This window comes from Canis lupus, chromosome 13, assembly GCF_003254725.2.
Source record: "Canis lupus dingo isolate Sandy chromosome 13, ASM325472v2, whole genome shotgun sequence".
Taxonomy (NCBI): Eukaryota; Metazoa; Chordata; class Mammalia; order Carnivora; family Canidae; genus Canis; species Canis lupus.
In genome coordinates, this window is record NC_064255.1 from 60,170,373 (window position 1) to 60,196,795 (window position 26,423).

Here is a 26,423-nt window from a genome sequence, read left to right on the forward strand (position 1 = left end):
TTTACTTTCCAGAAGACATTTCAGAATGGGTGGATGACATTTCTTCTGAAGGCAAAATCACTCCAGTATATATGGACCATACAACTATTATGTCTGATGACAGTGGTTCTGAATATATCTCAGATATACATGCCTTCAAATCAGAAGACAGAGCAAATAATTCCCTGACAAAAATGGGTACACTCATGTATGTCCCCAAGACACATATGTCTTATGCACCATATACCACAGTTGCTGCTTCAAACAGTCTATCTAAGACAGTATCTCCAGTGTTCGAAGCTAAAGAAAATTACCAAGCTATAATTCCTAAACAGGAAAATAGCATTGACACTAATGCTATTGCTCTCAAGAATTCCAATGCTAATGTCAATACCAAAACTCACAGACCTACAACTCACTTCCTAACTGATAAAAGTATAAAGTTTCCTTCTAGTTTTTCCAACAAAACACCTGCAGGAAAAAGCACCATAAATGGTAATGATGACACTGTAATTCCCTCTAATGGCTTTGACTCAGAAAATAAAATAACAGAGTATTATTCCCTTTCTCCAGAAGTAAAACCTGTAATTGACAGCAAGACATTCACAACTGATACCACTAATCTTGCTTTTGAAAATACTGGTAATTTTCTTAGGAGAACCATTTCACCTACCATTCATAAGACATTTACACTCAAGAGAGCAGACACTACCACATCTAGTTTATCTGATTTCACTGAAGATCAAACAGGTATAGCTACAGTATCTGGTTCAAGGTTTAGTAATTTTCCTTTAGTTCGGCTTTCCAGTGATGACCTCTCCAATGTGAAAGAAAACAAAGGAGGTGGAACCAACACAGTTCTTACTTTCTTTTACCCTTTGAAGAAGATGTCTGCCAGCAGGTCAAACGTTCCTGTTATTTCTACTAAGAACAAAAATAACATTGGTCATTATAGCCTTCCATCATCAGAGAGCATCAGGTCTCTAAGACTTGCACCTATGGGACTACCTGAAATTCTCATCCTAACTTCTAAAGATTCTGCTAAAGAAACTGCAGCCTCCAAACTTATAAAAGGCACAAATGTATATTACCCAACACTGTTAATATCAGCAGCATCAGAGCCTGTGTCTACAGACTTACCTTACTTCAATAAAGGCATTGCCTCAGAACGACAAAATACTAAAAGTCAAATAGACCCAAAGGCTTTCCCTTTGGTCTATACTGTTCTCCAAGCTGATTCCACAGGTTCTTCAGACAATATGGCTAATGCCGAATCTAACACATCTGCTAGTATTGTCACCAAGAGCAAAATTTTTGATATTGATGCCTTTGGTGATCAACATTCAGAACCCAAGAAAACAACCATCAAGTTTTCTCCTCTTTTTCCTAATGAATACAGTAAACCAAATTTCTATTACACAACGGAAATAACTAAAGCTTCTGCGATGAAAGACACAGCTGAAGTGAATCACCTTATAGATGTAAGTAGAGCAACAGGAAATGATCCAGTTATTCAGGTGGAAACAAACTCTCTAAAAGATGCTAATCTAAAGCCTTATCTTGTAAATAAAAATATCATTGATGATAATAAATCAGGTAATAAAGATGATGACATTGTCCCTGTTGCAGCTTACTCAAGCCTTCACAAGTCAAAGAATTCCCTTCCAGATGGATCTGTTCCTCAGGAAACTTACTTCACTACCAGGAACTCAAACTTGCTCACAGAAGTGATCACCATTATTCCTACTGAGAGAAAATCTTTATCTGACACAGAGATCATTCCCATGGTAGAAGAAAATTCTTGGTTGGAATTTAATTAGCCAATTTCAGCACAAAAAATTCTAAATTTCAAACTTCAGAAAGCACAAATGATACACAAGAATGCACTGTCAAGATAAAAAAAATTTTTCCTAAGTTTCAAGAAATTTCTTTTGTAATGCAAGCTAACAAGGAGGTTGAAGGAAACATTTTCTTTAGGGCTGATATTCTTCAGTCACATATAGAAACAATTACTCTAAAGGATATCCCTGAGAAGCCTACAAACAACAAAGAAGACATGAGTGTCATAACCCTGATATATATGCCATCTTCCTTGGAAAGAAAAAAAAATTGACACCACAGGCCAACACATCCTTCAATTACAATTTCCTTACTTATGAACCCAACATTCCAATCACTGGAGGGTAAGAGAAAAAAAATGTGGATCTTGCTATAATCAAATATCCAGATATAATTGCTCCCCTCACCTTCCTCCCTGTTTCTGAAGCCTGGGAATTATCTCACAAATGAAGATATTGAACCTGAAACTTCCTCAACAACTACATTCCAATAATGATTGCATAATCACTGCACCTAAGGTTAACTCTATTTTTTCCAATAAATTCATAAAATTTGAAGTTATATAGACTCCTTCAAAAGTAGGAATTCCAAAAAAAAAAAAAAAAGTAGGAATTCCAGTGTCAATGGAGACACCACTTACCTCAACTGATATTTTTAAAATTGCATAAGACATATCATCTAATAAATTTCAAGATATTCTCCAGGCAAAGACAGTCTTAAGAGTATCACTATGATATTGGCATTTTCAAAGTCTGTATCTGAGGACTTTTCCTAGCCAGGTATCCCTGAAAATCATAAATTGTCAAATAACCTTCCTGAGGCCTTATTGAGACATCTTCTTTTGTTACCAGCTTCCTCCTTTTCACTTAAAAAAAATTTTTAAAAAAAAGCTTTTTTTTTCATCGTGGACCTGAAGAAGTTGCTACTTAAATATAAACTTAATGCTTCGGGATCCCTGGGTGGCGCAGCGGTTTGGCGCCTGCCTTTGGCCCGGGGCGCGATCCTGGAGACCCAGGATCGAATCCCACATCGGGCTCCCGGTGCATGGAGCCTGCTTCTCCCTCTGCCTGTGTCTCTGCCTCTCTCTCTCTCTCTCTCTGTGACTATCATAAATAAATAAAAAAAAATTAAAAAAAAAGAAAAAACTTAATGCTTCTCTAAGAAAAGACAATTTCTTTCCATTAGTATAATAGACATTACAACCATAGAAGAAACAACTATTTAGATAAAATGAAACTCATCTATACAATATGATCCTCTATCCTTAGTCAAGTAGTATCTTTGGTGATAATGATCTATTGGTCAAATAAGAGTCTCCTGTGTTCTCTAGAGCAGATGACTCCAGTTCCATGCTCAAAATTGCCATAATTCCAGGAGTCCCGCTAGAATTTTCACCATATGCTTCCTGCTCTTTGATGGATGATACATACTCTCAATGGGAGGTGTTCTCTTTAAAGTCAATGGTTTTAAGAAAAAAAAAAAAGATAATGGTAATAATATCCTCTATAGGAAAGAAAATATTTATTATGCTATAATCAATGTGGTATCACCTCACAGCTATATTAGTTGAAACAGAGTTTGGTGTTGTATATTAGTTGAAACAGAGCACAACAGTAATCCCTGAAATTAAACATAAGGTGACAAATTAGTATCTATGAAGATATTATATGACATGACATTTCTAACCAGGAATTAAATGTTCATAAAAAATTAATATTTTGCTCCTTATTCTAATATTATTCAATATAACATATACCAAGTACTCCAAACTGACTTCCAGTGATTATACAGCTAACACTTCCAACTTTTTTTCCCCTTTTGTACATGAAAAAGATTCCCCCAAAAAGGACACCAAGTCTTCTGTTTATAGCACGCCTTATCCTGAATTAAGGCTCACAAACTCTAGATAAGGAAAAAAGGAGAGGTTAAAAAGCCTCCCACTGAGTTAGCCAAGTGAGAGAATGGCTTTACCTTGTGATTTCCTTTACTGCCACTGGAAATGAGTTAGAAATAAAGAAGCTGTGCTTGTCACTAACTTAAGACATTCCTCCTCGTCCCTGATACTGACAGCATTTCCCATGTCAATAAAGGGGAGGTGGGCGGGGGGGGGGGGTGAATGGGTGATGGGCACTGAGGTGGGTACTTGATGGGGTGAGCACTGGGTATTATTTTATATGTTGGCAAATTGAACACCAATAAAAAATAAATTTATTATTAAAAAAAAAAAAGACAATGGGACCCTCCATAGTGACATCACCTTGAAGCAAAAACATTTCTGGATAAGCTGTCTGTATCTTAAAAGGGAAAAATGCCCATCTTAATTCTACAGAGAATGGTGATATAATCTACACCAGGCCAATCAATTAAGAAAAGACACTGTAAACTTGGAAGTTAGTCCATATCTAATGAAGAAAAGCATTTGCCCTTGACATGGAAACTGCTACTCTGGCTGATGCCACTAACCTTTTTCAGATTTAGTTGTGTCTAAGTATGAAAATTCTCTTCCTTCTAATGACACTGGGCAAACACTAACAGTAGGCTACAATCTCCTTTCATCTAAGTAGCTAAACATTAAGAATGATAACAAAATGATGATGGCTGATACAACTAATATCATTATAGAAAACACTCCCTCTGAAACTGAAGATATAATTCTTAAAGCTAATACAGTTATTCCATACTTCAATTTTGCTTCTGGGTGAATTTTGACATATAATGCCAACTTCCAGGCTTTAGGTTGAAATAACACTCTCTGTAGAAAAAATACTCCTAATGAAATTAAATCTACAAAACCTGACATTCTCATTGTTAAGCATGTTAATTCAAGAAAAAGTAAGAATTGCAATGAAGAAGAAAACTACAAAAACCCTAAAAGGCCAGTAACTTATTATCTTTCTTGAAAAAATGAGAATTCACTTTCTGAAGAAAAGAACTAACTGAAATCCCTGCTACCTAGTTACCTTTTGCAACTACATTCATGGCCAAAACTGCCATTAATGTTTTTTAGACATTTATTTTATTTTTTTTTAAGATTTTATTTATTTATTCATTATAGTCACACAGAGAGAGAGAGAGAGGCAGAGACATAGGCAGAGGGAGAAGCAGGCTCCATGCAGGGAGCCCGATGTGGGATTCGATCCCGGGTCTCCAGGATCGCGCCCTGGGCCAAAGGCAGGCGCCAAACCGCTGCGCCACCCAGGGATCCCTGTTTTTTAGACATTTAAATACCATAAATCTCAAGAGAAGATGCTTAACCTCAAAAAAACATTGTTAACTTATTTGAAAGACAGATAACTTAAAGCTAATGCTTATAATCTCATGGCTCCTAGAGTTTTCCCCACTGACACTAAACCCACAAATACCTGGCTGACTCTGCTGTGTCTGTTTCAAGTGACACTAGCTCCATAATGGAAGGTAGATCCCTTATAAAGAAGAACATGATAAGTCCAGCTATGAATGATCATTTCATAATCAGGATTCTATTGTCTTTTCATCTAATACCAATAACTCTTGAAACTAGATGCCCAATCAAAGCACAGAAACAACCTACAAGGAGAGCCTGTGACATTGGCCCTATGGTTGATGCAACAATCACCATGATGACCAATGCTTCAATCACTATAATGCACATCACTCTCCTGCCTAGGGATACCACTGGGCCCAGGGAAAGACCTGTGAGTGTACATAGTGCCATTTTGTCCCATGGCTGAAGATGGTTTGCCAAAAATTTATTCTCATCCTCCAACAGAAAGGGGTAAAACAACAACTGAAGCAACCATTTTCTTTGGGGCTGACAACACCATTCCGAAATCAGAAAAAAACATTACTTCGGAAGGAGACCACATTACTCCAGTAAATGACTATACCCTGGAAAGTGATTTCTCAACAACAGACAGCAAGCTTACATCTCCAAAAGAAAAACTAAAATCAGAAGATAATGTTGGCTCTCGTATTATTAAATCATCAACCCATGTGGAAAAAGAAATTGCTACACTGACAGGCACAGTAAACTCCATAGCTAATGACTCTATTACTGAAAATTTAATTCCAGTGAAAATTGATAATATCTCATCACCAGGCGCAACTGTTTCTTTAATAGATTTTTCCACTAACATGGCAAAAGAAGATATTCTCTTGGATACCACTGACCCAGCGAATGAAGATGTCTCAATAACTTCTGAAGTCTCTGGCACATTAAAGGAAGGCACCACCAGCATTGCAGACACCCCTAATCTTCCAGCTAAGAAGGATAAGCCTGATGATAACAATTATAGTTCCTCAGTAAAATCCAATGTCACTGCTAATGAGGCAGTCCAGATCACCAACTCGTCTATTCCTGAGGCTGAAATCTCTACTGCTACTGAAAAAAATTTCACTATTCCAGACATAACTGCCTTTACAGAAGAGAAAATAACTGAAATTGACTTAAGTCTTCCAGAGAATGACCCCAATCCTGTGCCTAAACTAACAGACTCTGATGAGGAAAAGTTCATCACTGTGTTTGAACTCACTACCACTGTAGAAAGAGACAAAGATAACCCTGAAGATATTCTGCTAACCAATGAAGAGTCTATGGATGAAGTCAATGTTTGGATGGAGAAAGATATCACAAATGAAGCAGAGAACAATCCCATTTTGCTCACTGCTGTGGAATCCAGATATGACTTTGTAATCCCTACATCAGTAGCTATGAACCTCACGGAGGATTCATCTACCCTGACAAATGAAGATCTGTCTGAGAATAATGCAATAGAATTTGTAACTAAGGACAGCGAGCCACTTTCAGAAACTACCCCTGATCCAGATACCCTAAGTCATGAGGAAGATGCCTTTACAACTGAAATGGGTGTCTTTAAGTTACTGAAAGAAGAACCAGATGAGTTCCTGATTTAAAAGCAGCAAAACAGATGCCACACAGAATTGAGCAACAATTCTAGACAGCTAGTTTTAACATCTAAGAAGCTTGCCCACCAAGCAAAAATCTTAATAAATTAAAGAAAGTGAGCATTTAAGGCAAGTATTCGACTCAGAAAAATGTGGATACTTAACAATAGAGGTCATTCAGTAGAATATATTTATGGAAACCTAAAAACTCAGTATACAAGAGTTCCCTGAGTACCAAAAAATTTAATTCAATTATTATCCAATTATTTATCTTAATATAAAATCTTTAATCCCAGCTTTCAGGTATATGCAGACAGCAATAAAGAAAGCTGACTTCCTGCCTACATTTAATGATGTATGTCATTTTAGTTAACCCTTGAGAGCATATTTTAGTGTGAGTTGAAGAGATGAGAACTAAATTAACATATCTCAAAAATTATTGTAGTATTAAAAGTTCTGAGATGCTAATTCTAAACAGATTTTTTCATGCAACCAATGATTCTCTTCTATTAAAAAATATATTTGCAATCCTCCATAAGAATTAAGGTTATTCAGTAATTTTTAGCATGTAAAAAATGTAAGAAATAGTATAGGGTTCCTGGTTCATGTTGGATGCAAACTAAGTCAAAATGATATTTTATAAACATGTAAATTTGTCAAAATATTGTGTACAAACATATGAATCAATTTAATTTTCTTTCTGTAAAATTTCTCTCCTGAATTTTTGTCAATTTTTTTCAGGTCTTAAGCACTGCTAACGCACTCTTCTTATGCTTTTGGTTAGCAATTCAAGAACATGTATCTTCATTCTTTCCTGACGCAGACTTTTAAAATAGGTCTGTTTTCATTTTGCTGATTTTTCTTCAATAAATCTTTTGACAGCAACTGATTTACTGTGTGTAAATGTGTTTGATATTCTAGTACAGAATTCTTAAATTACAAGAAATGTAAGTACAGTTGATCCTTGAACATGGGAATAAGGAAGGCTGTTTCCCTACCAGTCAAAAACACACCTATAACTTCTGAGTCTCCCCAAACTAAGCCATTAAAAAACTACTGTTGACTGGAATCCTTACCAATAATATAAACAGTCAATTAACACATACTTTGTGACTCTGTTATAAGCTGTGGTCATACAGCTAATAAAAAGGAAATATTATTTTAAAAATCATATAAGAAAAACATTTAGAGTATTGTACCATAAAAAATCCAAATATAAGTGGACCTGTGCAGTTCAAACTTGTGCTGCTCAAGGGTCAGTGGTAAAATTAAAATCTATTGTTTAAAAAACAACTTAACTTTGGACACCAAGGACAGAATTATTCTACAGAGACTCGACTCATAATTTTATTGAATTAAAAGAAAAAGAAAAACAAAGCCAAAACACTGGGTAAATAGAAAATGGCATACTTGGGGGAGGGGGGGAGTGTAGAGGAGGGATGTATACCATTAGATAGACTATAGACTAGAAATAATTATGGAAGCATGTTAAAACCCAGAAACACATCTTAACATAAAAATTTAGTATATGTTAAGGTGAACTTCAAAACCATGAGATATGATGAGTAATTAATCTTGCCTTAATAGCTGAGTATTTGAGGAAAAATTAAGCTGCAGTATTAGGATCACACTCTAAAATAAATTCTACATGAATCAGAGACTTAAATATAAAACCATACAATAGCATAAAAGAAAATACATGTATATTTATTCAAGTGGAGTTGAGAAATCTAAGCATATAAGAAATGGCAAAAAGGAGATTTACAGATTTGACACCAAAATAGGTAAATTTTGTACAAAAGAAAATCAACATAAAATTAAAAATCAAATAATAATTCGGGAAAAATAACTGCAATATTCATGGCAGTGAAAAGGTTATTATCATCAGTCTCTGAAGAGCTCCTAAAGAGAATGTGTTTTTTGAAGAGAAAATATTTTAAATGACAATAAGAAATAAATAATTCATGAAAAACAAATTGCCACCTAACTTATAAAAAGTCAATGATCACAGTATTCCAAGAAAGTGAAATTATTAGATATTTATTTTAAACCATTTAATAACTGAAAATGATCATTTTAAATATTCATTGTTGGATAGTACAAATTTCTCCACCCTTTCTGGAAGGCAATGTGGAAATATATGCAACAAGCATTAAAAATATTTAAACTTTTTAGCCTATTTTGCAACTAAGAATTTTCTCAAGAATTAGAGACCATGGGGGATCCTGGGTGGCTCGGCGGTTTGGCACCTGCCTTTGGCCCAGGGCGCGATCCTGGAGTCCCCAGATCGAGTCCCACGTCGGGCTCCTGGCATGGAGCCTGCTTATCCCTCTGCCTGTGTCTCTGCCTCTGCCTCTCTCTCTCTCTCTCTCTCTCTCTCTCTGTCTATCATAAATAAATTTTTAAAAAATCTTTTAAAAAAAAAGAATTAGAGATCATGAAAGTAGCTAACAGTTATTATAGGCTTTATTGTGTTCAACATTTAGAATAACATTTGCTTTTCATGACAATCCTATAAGGGAGAACAATATTCTACTCATTTTATAGATAAAGAAACTAAGTCAGAAAATCTATGTAACATAGCCAAGCCTCATAGCTATTATGTAGTAAAGAAGGCTTCAAACCAGGCAGTCTTCCTGCAGAGCCCATGCTCTCCTCATCACTATGCTCTATTGGCTCTCATAGTTTTACAAAAAAAAAGATATTGTCAGAGGGATTCATGTAATTTTTTAAGGTTTATAAAAGAGATACACTAAAAATAATCTAAAATTCTAGTGACGTGGATGGAATTGGTTACATTTCTGTATACCCATATGAAGCAACAGTACGCACTTTTTAAAAATGGTCTGTAAAAGAGAATTCATTCATTCATCTGTTCATTCATTCATTCATCTCCACACCCAATGTGGGGCTTGAACTCACAACCCTGAAATCAAGAGTCATGTGCTCTACCAACTGAGCAGCCAGGTGGCCCAAAAGAATTTAATCACATAGGGGGAAAAGGGGAAAATCACACTAAACTCCTAAATGAAATTTACACAGTGATATGTAACATATATATATAAATAGCTAGATACATATAATACTTTAACAGTGATCATCTCTAGGAAGGAAATGGAGGTGATTTTCATTCTCTCTGCTTTCATGCATTCCAGAATATAAACTACACCAGGGTGTTGAATGATTGTCAACACTATCAGCCAGAAAATTAGAGTGCCAATCTATATCTTCCTACACCTAATAAAAATATTAGCTAGTATTTATTTACTTTGTATCAGACACCATTTTATTCCATTTTAATTTATAAAATATTTATTGTTTACCTACTACATTCCAAGCACCTCAGAAGCCTCTTATGTATGCTATAGTGAAACAAAGGACACAGCCCCTGCCATCACGGACATTAATCCACTGGAAAAGAGAAATATTAAACAAATCTCAAATAATCACACATGGAGCAATACCAACTATAGATTGTAATGGTTCTTACAAACAAGATATTATTTTTAAAAAGAGAGAGAGATTATAGCTGCAGGCTTCACACAAATTTAAATCTAGAGAAGTTGTCTCTGAAAAAAGTGAGATTGAAGCTAAAGATTGAAAAATGTGAAGAGTTGAGGACACAACATGCCTAAAGCCCTGAGGCTAGAAATGTCCCAAGTTTCTCAAGGAAATGAACAGACTATGTGATGAAACATATCATTGGTTGAAAAATAACAAATTGAAACTGAAAAAGTAGGCAAGAAACAAATCATGTGGTGCTTGTTGAAAGCTATGAAAAGGTTTTAATAATTTTGTCCTCAAAACCACCTTAGTCCTGAGATAGGTGGCAAGCTGAATAGCATTCACTACTTTATAAACTGCAACCATAGTTCCTTTATGGACTTTGTTTAAAAAAATAGTTTGATAGTCTCCTTTGAGATATGAGGCCCTTGAGGCATAAACTAGACTAGAACAATTAAAGTAATTAATGTGGTCAGTTAAAACAAGATAATGGGAAATTTAAGGATAAGACAAAGATAGGAGAAACACAATACCTGTGCAACTGGCTAGAGTCTAGAAAGAAGAGTGTCCAGTGTTGTATGTCAACTATACTTCAATTTAAAACACACACACACACACACACACACACACACACACACAAATTTTAAAAACAGTGGCCAGTGAGATTACTGGTGGCCAGTGGACACCAGACTTTTCAAAAATTGGATGCTTAATAATCAATTTTAAATTGCACAACTTCATAGTAAAATTTCTCCTCACCCTGAAATTTCATTAAACATGAAAGAAACAAGGTCTTGAATACGTGATTCTTAAGTAAAGGAAATGGTGGGCCTGAGGAGACACAGCTAAGATATGGAATTAAGGAATGGATGTAAAATTATCTTTATTCCCAAATGTACTAAATAGTGATGACCCTTGAAAGGAGTGGAGGCATACAGTGGGTGGACAGTTGGGATAGTTTCATTTTGCTGATGACCAAAGTAAAAACAAAAAAGCCACCGAATCAAGATAAGCAAGCCAGTAAATGGCAAAGCTTAGCTCTCCAGATTTTTATGACTCTAAAGCCCAAGTTCAAAAGTCACATAGCTTTGTGTGAATTGTTCAACAATCATTCTCAACGTTTAACCCTCCTTCTTTCTCTATTTAAACTGCCACTCCCTTCTTTAAGCCTGTCTACAATCCTGTAACTGGCAATCTACCTCTCATTTTCTTTCCCATCAATTAATGCCCCAACATCCTCATCTTTCTTCTAAAGCCCTTGACTTGCTCCTTAGGATAAAGTCTAAACTCTTCAGCAATGCACACAAGCCTCTCCATGTTTTTTCCTCTGCCCAACTTTTTCTTCAACCCATCTTTACTTCTGCTCTCCCTTCACACAGTACACTCTATCTACACAAAGTACAAATGTATACTCCCTGAGAGCTGGGATCCCTGACTACTGAGCTAAAGAGTACCTAGTAGATAGGAGATACTCAATAAATGTTTATAAATGAAGAAATGAGAGGAATTAAAGTTTCCTTAATGTGAGTGACATCTGTTTTTGACCTAGCTTCTAAACTCTGCCTGCCATAAAATTTTCTTTGTAAGACATGCAGATTTTTTGTTTTACAACTCCTTTCCTTTCACGCATGTTTAAGTGAGACAGATCCCACCCCCAACTCTGGCAATGAGCTAGTTACTCTGTGTTCCATACACCTTGCCACAGTTATTCAGGGATAAGCACATAAATCAATCAGAGAGAGGGGAAGAAAATGTATTTGTGGAAAATGAGCTTCTAAAAGAAACATCAATCTGGAAACATAAAGTGCAAGGAGCTTCTGGAGCCATCTAGGGATGATCACAAGGAGGCACACGGCTGAAAATAAAGCCAATGCTGAAGAAATAAGAGCCAAGAAATATAAAGAACTACTGAGTTATAGTCACATCATATATCAAGCCTTCATAGAATAAGCCAGGTCTGCTTATTTACCTGAGACAATACATTTTCCATTTTAGTTAAATGAGTTTGGGCTGAGTTTTCTGTTGGTTAAAACTGGAAGCGTGCTAATAACTAAGAACTCAAACAGTTTCAAATTTCTGCATCATTCTTCATCATATTCTCTGTCCCTAGAATTCTCTGCAGTTTCACATGGTAAATATTTAACCATCTTTCAAGACTCACTTCAAGTGATAGCTTCCCTAACCACCCCTCGGTATGATAACTTAATGATAACCCTACCCACCATATATATTCTTCAATAATATCACTTATTACACTTTATTGTATTTGATAAAAGATACTCCTGAATCCGAAATAATCCTATTCATAGTTTCCTCTGACATAAGATCCTTCTGTCCAAAGTTCTTCTCTGTCCTAATGTAACCCCTGTTCACAATCCACGCTGTAACTTGTATCCACAGCTATCCCTACCCTGTGACATAAATCTCTTTTCCATGTCTTAAGGAATTATTGATCTAATATGAGAGAGAGTGGGAGAGAACCAGTTATAAAGTGAAAGGATTCCTGACCACAAAGAAAGACAGTTCTAAAGAGATGCTATACATAAGAATGCATTAAAGAACATTTGTAACTTCAAGGTACCAGAAAGACTGGGGAATTGGGCCAGTATGTGTGTAATATGTGTGCATTGCCCAATTCTACCTGTTGCAGATTAGAAGTAAATAAATGATACATGAATTAAATTTTGAGTCTGCAGTCTATTTCCAGAAGACTACTGGTATGTTCTTTTGCATTTTTTACATACGCTTTAAAGATAACAGAAATCTAAATTTAAATTGGCATTCCCCTTTCCTCAAATTTCTCTTCTAATATTGCCTATCTCAAGCAAAAAATACCATCTGCACAGCCATCCAAGCCAGAAACTGGGATTCTTCTTTTACACCACTCTTTTATCGTTTTCCATGTGCAACAAAAACAAAAGTTTTCACCTCTGGGCCCTCAGGACTCCACTTGCGTCCATTCTTACCACTCTTCTTTATCTTAAGTTTTATCCTGAAAAAAAAAAAAAACATGTTATAGGACAAACTGATCATGCCACTTCCAGCTCCATACTCAGAATGCTCCATTGACTTTCTACCAACTTTCATATAAAATCTAAAATCCCTTTGCTATTTGCCAGGTTCTCCACAATCAGGATATTGCTAACCTATGCAGCCTCATGATATGCTACTGTCAACATTCTCTCTTAAATCTCAACTATGTAGATCCTCTGTTGGTTTCTTTAGAGTATGAAAAATGCTCTTGTCTCAGATCACTGAACATGCTATACTCTTCCTGAGACAGTCTTAAAATCCTCTAAATGTGATTTCCTTCAACCATGTAGGCTTCTATATTCTCCCACAATATTGTCTTAAGGTATAAAATATCTTGCTTAACACACAATTTTTTTTCAAATTGCCTGTTGTATTGATTTCCTAAGAAAGCTGTAACAAATTACCACAAACTGGATGGCTTAAGACAAAAATTTATCCTCTCACAGTTCTGAAAGTTCTAAGTCTGAAATCAAGGTTTCAGCAAGGACACTACTCTCTGAAATTTCAAGGGGAGGATCTTTTCTTCCTTCTTCTAGCTTCTGGTGGTTGCTAGCAATCCTTGACTCTCTTTGGTTTATAGACACATTACCACAATCTCTGCCTCCCTTATCACAAGATATTCTCTTGTGTGTCTCCATGTTCAAATTTCTCCCCACTTATAAGGACACTGGCCATTGGATTAGGACTCTTAATTCAATATGACTGCCTCTTAACTTGGTTACATCTGCAAAGATTCCATATCTGGATAAGGTCATGTTCTTAGGTACTGGGAGTTATGAACCTAACATATTTGGGGATGGGTAAAAGACACAATTCAACTCAAACACCTGCTTAAAGTTTGTCTTCCTTACTAGACTGTATGTATGTTTGATAAGTAAGAAGATAAAATAATTTATCATCAAAACCAAAATACTTTTGAGACTGAAAGAAAGCAGTATTAATAATGATCCCACAACAACAGGCATAACCTAGAATGTCTCAAATAAACAGAGCTGATCACCCCATCCTAAGAAAAGAGATCATATCTCTCTTATCCACTGCTCACTTCTGAGAGCTTTGAACACAGGAGATGCTCAATAAATGAATCAATTGAATGAGTGAATGGTGATTTCACTTATTATGCTATGAATGCTCTCAGAGAAAAGATGATTTGAACTGGATACTTCGAGATAAATATGAGTTTACCAGGACAAGAAAAGATCATTGGTTTCAAGCTGAAGGAAGCAAGGGCAAAGGCAAAACTCTAGAAGAACAGAGTTGACCCTTAACACAGATTGAAGTGAGTAGGTCCACTTACAGGTGTATATATATGTTTTTTGGTAAATACAATACAGTACTGTACATGTATTTTCTCTTCCTTATGATGTCCTTAATATTTTCTTTGTTCTAGCTTACTTTAAGAATACAGGATAATAATACATATAACATACAAAATATGTGTTAATCAACTCTTTATGTTATCAGTAAGACTTCACCAGTAGACTATTAGTAATTAAATTATACATGGATTTTTGACTTTGTGGAGTGCTGGCACTGCTGACCCCCACATTGTTCAAGAGTCAGCTGTATTTAGTGTGCTCAATAATACTGAAATAAGTTTATAGCACTGAGAATTTGAAAGAGAATGGTAACAACTATACCAAATTGTGACTGATATTACAGCCTCTCAAAAGCAAAAAGAACCAAACTGTGTCAAACTATGTGTATTAGTCAGGGTTCTCCAGAGAAACAGAACCAATGATGGATGGATGCATGCATGCATGCATGCATACATGGATGGGTGTAGATAGTCAGACAGACATAAAATTTTAAGAAATTGGCTCATGTAATTGTGGAGACTGGCAAGTTGAAAACCCATAGCACAGGGTTGGTAGGTTAGAAATTCAAGTTTAGAGCTGATATTGCGATCTTGAGTCCAAAATTGACAGGGCAAGACTGCAGGCTGGAAACTCAGACAGGGATTTTCTGTTTCAGCCTCTAGGCAGAATTCCTTCTTTTTCAAGAAACTTCAGTCTTTGTTCTTCAATTGATTAACTGAAGCTCATCCATATTATGGATCCGTTTTACAAGTTAACTGATGATAAATATTATCACATCTATAAAAATATCTTCACAGCAACATCTAGACTAGTATTTGTCAAGGAACTAGGCATCATAACCAAGGCAAGTTAACATAAAATTAACCATCACATCATGTGTTAGCAGCTTAGAGTTAAAATTTTACACAACAGGGGCACCTGGGTGGCTCAGTCAGTTAAGCTTCCAACTCTCAGTTTCTGCTCAGGTCATCATCTTGTAGTCATGGGATCGAGCCCTGCTTTGGACTCTATTCTGAGTATGGAGTCTCCCTCAGATTCTTTCTCCCCTTCCCTCACCCCCTCCTCACTAATGCTTGCATGTTCTCTCTCTCAAATAGATAAAATCTTTTTTAAAATTTTCACATAACAGCTCATACTTCCTAAGCCAGTTTCATAGGAATTCATGGCTTTTTTGCAGGGGAGAAGATAAAAAGAATTTCAGGGTAAAATGTATTGCTGAAATGTTGGGGTGAATATGAGAATATGTATATGAAGTGTCCGTGGAGCTATATTTTCATGGAGCTCCAGTAAACGTGTCTAAGCATGAATTATTATTATCAAGCATGTTACATGCTCTATGTAACATGGTTTGGGAAATTCTGTTGCATAAAACGGGAGGCATTATAAGTTTTAAGTAAGGGGATAATACAGTAATTGTGTTTTAGGAAGATTATTTGCATAGAAAAGTAAAAGTTGGACTGGGGATATAGACGAAGCAAGAAGCAGAAACAAGAAACTACAGCAGGAATCAGCAAGAATAATTATCAATTATCAATATGAGTATATTCCATTTGTACTACTAACCAGAATGAGAATCAAATGAGCACAGTCTTAACTACATAAACTTTTTGACATGAAAATTTTACATAAAAATCTGAAAGCTCTAGCAAGTTGTCCCTACCCAGGTTGGCTGCCTCTAATAAAAACAAGCATCCTTGTCCTGTGAGCTGAAATCCTTACATGTTCTCTCAATCTAGAGAATTTGGGATTAGATATAATTTACAACAAAGTCAGAAAAGCAAAGGAAGTTCATAAATATTAACTTGGTCAAAAACATTATTTATCACCTAAAGTTATGCCAGGAAATCTACCAGTTATCAATATTCAAAAATGCCTAAGACAGTTCTCTTTATGGCTTACTCACTATAATAATTAATCAAAAATTTTCTTCAACAGGAGTCAAACACACTTAAAAATATCTTGCTTCAGGAGAAAGAAAAGGCTGTGAAGATAAACAAATCTGGGTTAGAATACAGGTTTTTACAACTATGAGCTAGCTGTTTTTTCAAGTCTCAGTCTCTTCATGTACAAAGCTATAATCTAGGTCTTCAACTTGATTTGGATTTTAGTTTGCCCTCATTGCAATTAATTATCTTAAAAAGCCAAAACAAATTGTGAACAAAGTGAAAACCAATAATCAAAGAGACACTGTGTCCAGCACCCTCAAATTCAACTTTAAGAGAAAAAGTCTAGACGTTCCTGTTTATTTTTTTTTAAGATTGTATGTATTTATTCATGAGAGACACAGAGAGAGAGAGAGAGGTAGAGACACAGGCAGAGGGAGAAGCAGGCTCCATGCAAGGAGCCCCATGTGGGACTCGATCCTGGGACTCCAGGATCACGGGTCCGAAGGCAGGCGCTAAACCACTGAGCCACCCAAGGATCCCTAAACATTCCTGTTTAATCTTCAATTCATCGCTGGGTGAATTAATGCCAAGAAGACACACCAGTGTTAACTGCTACCTTGAAAGAAAAGCATTAAAATCCCATTACCCACCAGTAGACCTTCCATGTGTAAGTACATGATGTTTACCTATCCTGCTGGTAATAGAATGACATTTTGGGGAAAGTAAAACTTATTGACATCAAAGCAAATATCAAATTAATATAATGTACACATTTTGTATTATTCAGTAACTGGTGCATTCCTTCTGAGCAAGATAATCACTGCAGTGCACAATATATCGTACTTGACAATTTAATTAAAGAACTATTAGTCTTGATGTTAGCATATTAAGTGTTGTCAAAATGGTTTACTAGCTTTTTCTCATTTTTATGTCCAGAAAGGCAAGAAAAGAAGGCAATATTTGCAGCTGCACCCCAACTACTAATGCTTAATGTTGACCTCATTTTACAATCTCTATAAATTCACTTTCAGGAATGAAGTATTTTTTTCTTACAAAGCTAAAGATGAACACAAAAGAAGCTACCATCTTCAAATACTTCCTACCAGCTCAGAATTCACATTATCAAATGGTAGTGAGGCAAATAAATATAGACAGCAGTCTTAATTATGAAAGTGTTCACAGACCTAGGGCTTATAGTCAAGTTTCAATAATTACTGCTTTGTTACTAAAATGTCAAGTTCTGTAAGAAAACATCTGAAATAAAGGAAAGAAATTGACTCCAAGTATTATCTTTAAGTTCTAAAGAATAAGCTTTCAATTCTTCTGATGCACAGTTAATTAGCCATGATGATTCTGAGAAAAATGAAAAGGAAAAATGTCAACTTCTGAAGATTATAACACTCCATTTTTTGCTTCAGGAAACAGTTTGGATTAGCCCAGAAGTAAATGCTAAAATAATAATAATATATTTTGCTTAGCAATAGGAATAAAATAAAAAGGATAATGCGGGGGGCGGGGGGGAATTTCTTTATAAGGCATGAGTCACCTGAACTCTTTCTCCAAGCTTCCGGACTTCAGAACCTAAGGTAAGGCTGACATTGCTGGAGAAGCAGAAAAAGGATCCCCTGTTGTGGTATCTTTTCTAAATTTTCGAAGACTTTAACCAATTTTCCTCAGACTTGGATTATATCTATTTTCTTTTCTTTTTTTTTTTAAGATTTTATTTATTTATTCATGAGAGACACAGAGAGATGGACAGAGACATAGAGGAAGAAGGAGGTTCCTTGTAGGGAACCCGATGTGGGACTTGATCCCAGGACCCCAGGATCATGCCCTGAGCCAAAGACAGATGCTCAACCACTAAGTCACCTAGACAACCCTGATTATGTATATTAGTGTAATCATCATAGGCTCTCCAGTTTCTTTTTTTTTTTTTAATTTTTATTTATTTATGATAGTCACACAGAGAGAGAGAGGGAGACAGAGACACAGGCAGAGGGAGAAGCAGGCTCCATGCACCGGGAGCCCGACGTGGGATTCGATCCCGGGCCTCCAGGATCGTGCCCTGGGCCAAAGGCAGGCGCCAAACCGCTGCGCCACCCAGGGATCCCAGCTCTCCAGTTTCTAATTAGTATAATCATCATAAGATCTCAGACTCTTTTCCACAGAATTCCAACACACAATGCATTTGAAAGAAAATATCATAAATAGAAAATAAATGGAAATGTTTTAATAAATTCAGCAAACTACAAGTTCTATCCACTTAATATATTAGTAAAATGTTAGCAATTTCAGGAAATATTATATTAATAAAAATAGCTAAAGGGGATCCCAGTTTTAAAGCGGCTCCCTTTTAGACATGAATCTGTATCTTAGTTTTGAACATATAAAAACAAAAGTGTTTTCAGTGGCAAGAACATATATTTAAGTTATGCAAGAAATCATTGAGCCTGATTTTTAAAATTTTTAATACTTGAATGTTTCCATTCTATTTATCTTTTAATACAAAAGGAAGGGCATATAAATATCTAAATGTGCCTTATATTTTGCTTGAGATTGCGAATGCTTCACAGATGAAGAAACAGTTATTAATATGGTTTTCTATTCTTCTTCTTGGGAGTACTGAGATGTGACAGTTTTGTCAAATAGATTAATCACTCCATTTTAAAAACAGAACCTGGGCCTCAGGAAGGCTAAATAATGTGACCAGGGTTTGACATCTGAAGCTCAACTCCAACGACTATTGATCCAGTGATCTTTCCCTTAAAAATCAAAAGATACCCTATTGAATAAAGTCATTATTAAAAGATAGTAATTCTTCGTCAAATGCGTTGTGGCTATCATGTTTGTAAAGCTGTAACTTAAAGATTAGAAAACAGTCACATCTGAACCTGAGATTTTCTAAGTAAAAATAATTAGCCATTAATTCCTCTACTTAGCTACTTTTCTTCTTTCGGAGAGAGATTAGTTAAGTAGTGACAAAAAATGATTCATTACTAAAATATATATGAATGCAAAGTTATGAAGAAAGGATAATTTTATAATAGCCCTCAGAGAACTGCAATTGGAGAGGTTTGGGTTTGGTTTGTTGTTTGTTTATTTTGCTTCTCCTTTAGATAGGAGAACCTAGCAATAATGATCATACGAAAAGAAAATAAAAAGTTTAGCAAAAATGTCAAATTTCTAACAGTTACTCAGATAATAAAAATAATACTGATACTATTAATATAAATATCTCATATTTCTACCTATCACATTTTTTAAGTTAACATTTTAAATTTTTTGTCTGAAGTCTTAAGTGTGTAAGGTCAAAACCATGCCAGGAGACTATTTTAATGGCAATTTCTCTATTTCTTTTCTGTGTTTAAATTATAAAACCAACAAAACATAAGAATTTAATAACAAAATCCACATATAAATTAAACCATCATGTCACACTTATTTTATATTTCACTTAGATTTTCCTGTGTTGTCTATTTGGATAACGTACATACAGTATAGTATTTAAACTTTTCACTTGTGTTACTGGATAACTTAGTATGGTAGTTAAGTTTTTCACTTATCATTACAACAAGCATTTTTTAAAATTTCTATCAAGTCTTCATGATTATCAGTATCTGCATTTTTTTACCTATAAGTAACATTAAAATGACTTACATTTTTTTTCTACTGATTAAGTTATCAAAGATAATTCTCAAGACAGAGTCTTTAGGTTAAAGGTACAAACATTTTCATCTTTTGTACATTGCCATACTGCTTTTCAAAAAAAAATCTCAATTAATAGAACAAACAGCTGTGCGTGAGTATATAAACCTCACCATCTTGATCATAATTTGGTTTTACCTTCTCAAATACCTCTTCAATAATTGTAAAATAGCAGCTCAAAAAGAAGCTGTATATGCTCTCAAGAGGAGAACTTTCTTGACAATGAGACAAGAATTATTTCTGATTACATTTTTGTCTACAACAGGTATTACCATAGGGGTTCATTATTCATAACCTTTGCACGTTATTAGTTGTACTATTCTTCTTATAAGTGATCATTTTTTATTATACCATAGATACAATATATGCCACAGATATGCCTTACCATGCATGTTTTTCATTTGGTTGAAATTTAGCAAAATGAAATATTTATTTTATTCTCTCACCACCAATAAAGCATCATCTTCTGCTGCCTACTTCTAGAAGACACTAAGACATTAAAATGAAGGTTCTCATTTTGATTGCTGTCATCTTGACTTTCACTGCTTGTTTTTCGGTAAATATTGAATATCTTCACCTGTGTTTATTTTCTTATTTAGTTCTTTTTTTTTCTTATTTAGTTCTTAATCATAAAGTGTACATTCAATTTATTTTATGTCAACACAGCTTTACACGACACAAACCTTGTTTAATTTTATTTTTTTCTAAGGCTTTAATTTAATTTTCTTTGTGATCTTTTTTTGACCTTAGGATAAAATCAACATTTTAATTTTTTTCCACATTTGTAGTCCTTAGAATTTCCACATGTGTAAGCAGGATGCTGTAGTGTTATGATTTTAAATTGTGTATTCAGATTCCACTCCTGCAACAGCTTGCCTGAATAGCCTTTAGTCTTTGGTAAAACCATGTTTTCTTTCACAAAAAGAAAAATGTGTGAAGAAGAAAACTGATTTTACAGAACACTATAAAATAGATTTTTTAATCATATAATGTATTTTACATGGATCAAAAAATTAAGTAATTCTAGAGATGATATATAACTTTTCAATCAAGAGCATGTACTTGCTGTCCCCTTAACATTTTTAGATTTATTTACCTAAATCTAGCACCTAAGTTACATTATCTAAAAAGTAGGCTACATTATATAACACTTAACTGCTTTTCTCTCCCAAAATGACAGGTTGGTTTTTTCTTATATCAAGTTCGTAATGATATTGGTTCTATATTGGTCCCCAGGCTTGGTTCTATATTGGTCCCCAGGCTCAGCACCTGAGTAAACGGTAGTTATTACGATAAAAGGAGTCAAATCTTGCACTACCTGTAAACTTGTTGGCAACACACTCATGAGAATATAGAGGGAGAAGAACACTTCTGCCTAAAGACCTCCAGAAAAATTGATCATCTTTACCCCAAGAACCGTGTACTCCAAACTGTTACAAGGTCCCTTATATTTAAAGATAACACTTAAAATTCTAAAACTGTATTCCATTCCATTACCTAACCCAACCACGTATTACCCTCAAACAAGTTCTAGTAAGTATTCTTAAAATGTCATATATGCTCTGGGTCTAATTTTTTATATATATATTTGTATTCTCCATTTCCATTTCAGTCAGCTGATGCACATAAGCAAAAAAACTCCAGGGTAAGTTGTATTCATATTTCTAATTATCTTTTTATATTTTCATTCATAATCAAAAGTCAGTTATGTCTGAAGGGTTAAGGTACAGTTTCCTTTATTCACAACCTAAAGAAATGCTGAGAGTCCCCCAAGTGGGAAAATTTCTGTGAACACCAAAACCTTGCTCAATTGTCTGCTTCTTTGATACATATAAATGTGCAATGGGAGTAGAGCACACAAAAAGCAAATTTTACCTAGGCTTCAGTACCACAAACTATCTACATTTGTCTGTTCAATGTAAATACCTTTCTCTTTATAAATACTAATGGCTTTATAGTAAGGAACATTTCCTATGATCCTACAAAATGCAAACATGTAGTTTCTTTTCTCAAAATCAATAGCTTTCAAAAGAAAAATAAAAGAAAATTCAGAATCATCTGGAAAGACTTTTCATAATTACAAATCCCTGTTCCCACTCCCTGCCATCTTTAATGTTCGTAATCCCCATTCCATGTCACAATGGAGGTAGGCTGCACAGCAAGGTGTTTTAAGTGAAAATACTGTCACATCATTCTCTTACATCCCCTAATCTCTCTTTTGCCAATTCCAAATACTCTAAATGAATCCTTAAAAACAAAAACATTCTCCTGTTTTTAAAGATGGATAGACAGTAAAATAAACAATGCCTGGGTTTAGTGACCCAACTTGTTTTGATATTTAGAAAAAAAATTCTAAACCTACCTTGAAAGTTTATGACAATTTTGGCAACTTATTTCTCCTTCATCATAAAGTCAAGTATGAGATTATTTCTTAGAATTTATTCACTTTGAGAACTAATGTTTCATGAAGAGGCAGGGGGAGAGTTGTTTTTAGATTCCCAAGGATTAGCTTCTGTCAATAAAGACAAAATGAGAAGCAAGGGCCTCAGTGGACACCCTAAGGGAATGTCATGTTAAAAGTCCATATAACTAAAGGCAATTAAAACTATCCATGGCTTTGCTGTAATGAGGCTTTCACTGCGTAATTATGCACTGACTAATCTAAGGTACTTCTAGCCTTTAATGTGTAAGATTCTGTGCAAATGAGTCAACCACATGGGTTCACAGAATGCTCTATCAATCTCGTATTTTGGGTCTACTAAAAAAGAGCAATATAAAGCTTCTGTAGTTTCCTTTTATTCCCTATCCAGAATAGTAAATGAAGTATGCTTTTTTCCAGGATGAAAATCAGAAAAGCAGGTTCCAATAGTTTCTCCAGGAAACACTAAAACACTAGATGAATAAATGCTAAACACACGTACACATACACACACACTCTTCCATGGTGAAGTAAGTTTGAGAAATACAGCACATCCTTTGGATTTGTTAAATATTCACAGCATATTATATAAATAACTCTAATAAATCCTGTAGCAAAGAAACATGTTTACTTTACCCAAATCTTTTCCACAGTTATTTGACCACCAAAATCTTCTACTACTTTGTCTATAATGGATCACATTTTGGAAAAATCTATAATAAAACTATTAGGCTTTAAGAATAGCAGAGATACTATTGTACTTTATATTTCACCAAAGGTCATAATTTAAAACTCTCTACTCCGTAGGAACACCCATCAAATTACTTATGGAATGAAGTTAGAATATTGACACAAATTTAAGTGATAAAACAAATATATTTTTAAAGCCCGAGGTCAGGCAAGTTTATGCATCCCACCTGTATAAAACAACTGTGTTTCGTATTCTCTCTTAAGTCTAGTGAAAGCTCCGAAGAATATTTTAAACTACCTAAACAATTAAGGTCTAAGCTGTCAAGAAGATATTCTGCAAAATTCCAACGAGCTCCTGGAAGTCCATGTGGTCACTCTGTTCGTCATGAACCCCCCAGAGGCCACCATCCCCTCCACCTCCCTCACCATCCTCACATCCCACATGAACCGTCACCCAGACCTACATTGCCACCTGAGAACACTGTCTATCCTAGTTCTCAAGCACCATCAGCCCCTTTTAGGGCTCCTCCAACCATAATTTACACCACTGCCACTGTGCTGCCACCACCACTGCTTTCACTGTCTCTGCCCAAAACACTGAGAGTGTTGCATCCAGCACTAACAGCTTCCAGTGCCCTCCAACCTGAGGACATCACCAATGCCCTTGAAGCTGACACTACTACCCCTGCCCCAGTAGCTGACACTACCACCCCTGCCCCAGTAGCTGACACTACTGCTGTCTATCAGCAACAAGAGCCTCAGTGAATTCCACAACTGTCCAAGATTACAAATGCACCAAAGCACAAGAAGACAAAGACAAACTAAGGTAAACAATATTTTCCAAAATATTTTCTAACTAAATGAGTAACTTTAAGACATGTTGAAATAAGACCAGGTAGTTTTTCCCATATCAAAAAAAAAAAAAAAGTTTCTAACTCTGCCATATGAATTAGGAACTCTTAATCTTTTTTTATTTCAAAACTAAACTTGCATCTGGGTAGCTCAGTTGGTTAAGTGACCAACTCTTTTTTTTTTTTTTTTAATTTTATTATTTATGATAGTCACACAGAGAGAGAGAGAGAGAGGTAGAGACACAGGCAGAGGGAGAAGCAGGCTCCATGCACCGGGAGCCCGGCGTGGGATTCAATCCCGGGTCTCCAGGATCGCGCCCTGGGCCAAAGGCAGGCGCCAAACCACTGCGCCACCCAGGGATCCCCTAAGTGACCAACTCTTGATGAGATCCACATTGTACTCAACACTGGGCAGGGAACCTGTTTAAGATTCTCTCTCTCTTCTCTGCCATTCCCCTACCATTCTTCTCTCTCTCTCTCTCTCTCTCAAAAAGAAGCAAACAAACAAAAAACCCTAAAAAACTAAATTTAGTCTTCTTGAGTTGATAAGTTATATCTACAAACCCAATGCTAGCAAATTCCTACAAAAGAAAGATATATGTTAAAAAGTCCACTAATGCATATGCATTTGACCTTCTGTCCCCAATGCTAAAATGTGTTTTATTTTCCTGAAATAATCACTTATAATTAGGGCCTTAGTAAATAAAAGTTAATTTATACTTCAAAGTATATTAAATCCCACAAAGTGCGGACTCGACATAAAGAAGTGCTCCTTTTCTTCTTCCAGGACTTACCAACTCTAATAAGTTTAGCAAATATTACAATTAGCCTTTTGAGAATAAAAATATAAACTAAATCACAGCCCAAAGAAGAACTCTCTTGCTATACTAACTGAAACATACACATCATCCTTAAGAAACATCAAAGAAATTGGAGTACATCACATATTGCTCTATTTTTTTAAAAGATTGTATTTATTTATTCATAAAATAAATATGAGAGAGAGAGAGGCCGAGTCATAGGCAGAGGGAGAAGCAGGCTCCATGCAGGAAGCCTGATGCAGGACTCAATCCTGGGACCCCAAGATCATGCCCTGAGCCAAAGAAAGGCAGGTGCTAAACCACTGAGCCACCCAGGGATCCCCACATATTGCTCTATTTCTAAATACAGGTTGATCCTAATTACAAAGATAAATGAGAATTATCCCAATTATATAACATAAAAAGATACCAATTGCAGAACATTTAGAATAGTTCCAACACTGTTACTACACTGAATTGTTCTTGTACTAATTCTCATTTAATACTCATAGCACGCTTGTAAAGCTGATATCACTGTCTCCCTTTAAAGATGAGGAAGCTGAAGCTATGAGAATTTATGGGACTTTCCAAAGACTACAAAATTTAAATGGCAGACTAGTCTTCAAACTCAGATCGATTTAACTCAAGAGTCCCAGCTTCCATGTTCTTTCTAGCATTCAGCCATTGTAAAACAACTGGATGGAGCTAGAGAGTACTATGCTAAGAGAAATAAGTCAGAGAAAGACAAGAACCATATGATTTTACTCATATGTGGACAAAAGAACAAAAGGGGGAGAAAGGAGTGAGAGAGGCAAACCAAGAAACAGACTCTTAACTACAGAGAACAAACTGATGGTCACCAGAGGGGACGTGGTGGGGGGGATGGGTGAGATAGCTGATGAGGATTAAGGAGTGCATTTGTTGTGATGAGCACTGGATGGGTAGCATATGGAAGTGCTGAATCACTATATTGTACACCTGAAACTAATATTACACTGTATGTTAACTAACTGGAATTTAAATAAAATTAAAAAAAAAACAATGGAAGAAGAAAGAGCTTACATACTTTTAATTAATGGCTCATGGTATTTTGTTTTGTTTTTACAGATCCTGAAAGACTGAATACTGATATATTATGATCACCATCTATCACCATTTTGATTTTAACAAAAATATAGAAAAAAATACAAAAATAAAGGGATGTGGGTTCTTATTGTTTCTTCTTTAGTTTTGCTATACTGTACAGATTTCTAAAAATAATATGATTCATGCATTTGATCACATGTGTTGGTATCCTTTTCATTTCTTGTAGAGTGATGGAAGTATTAATGGCACTTTCATTCTTTCAGATGGTTCTATAACACGCAAGGTATGTGTCCAGAAAAATTGTAAATATTTCATAGGCATAAAAAATTATTTGAAATCACTCCATATAAGAGTCTGCTAAAATATTACAAGGATCAGGGATCCCTGGGTGGCGCAGCGGTTTGGCGCCTGCCTTTGGCCCAGGGCGC

General features: G+C 35.4%; 1 protein-coding gene across 2 annotated transcripts; it reads left to right on the forward strand.

Annotated features, from left to right (window-relative positions):
* The first annotated feature begins 5,447 nt into the window (after positions 1–5,447).
* CABS1 (calcium binding protein, spermatid associated 1) lies at positions 5,448–26,187 on the forward strand. 2 transcript variants are annotated; one of them, XM_025435678.3, is made up of 5 exons: positions 5,448–6,831; positions 20,607–20,705; positions 21,762–21,794; positions 23,523–24,084; positions 26,017–26,187. In XM_025435678.3, the coding sequence occupies exon 1, from the start codon at positions 5,521–5,523 to the stop codon at positions 6,709–6,711; it is 1,191 nt and encodes a 396-aa protein (XP_025291463.1). In that variant the 5' UTR covers positions 5,448–5,520; the 3' UTR covers positions 6,712–6,831; positions 20,607–20,705; positions 21,762–21,794; positions 23,523–24,084; positions 26,017–26,187. The 2 variants fall into 2 exon arrangements, with proteins under 2 accessions (XP_025291463.1, XP_025291462.1); XM_025435677.3 differs by lacking the exons at positions 20,607–20,705; positions 21,762–21,794; positions 23,523–24,084; positions 26,017–26,187 and adding an exon at positions 7,444–7,591.
* Positions 26,188–26,423: the final 236 nt, after the last annotated feature.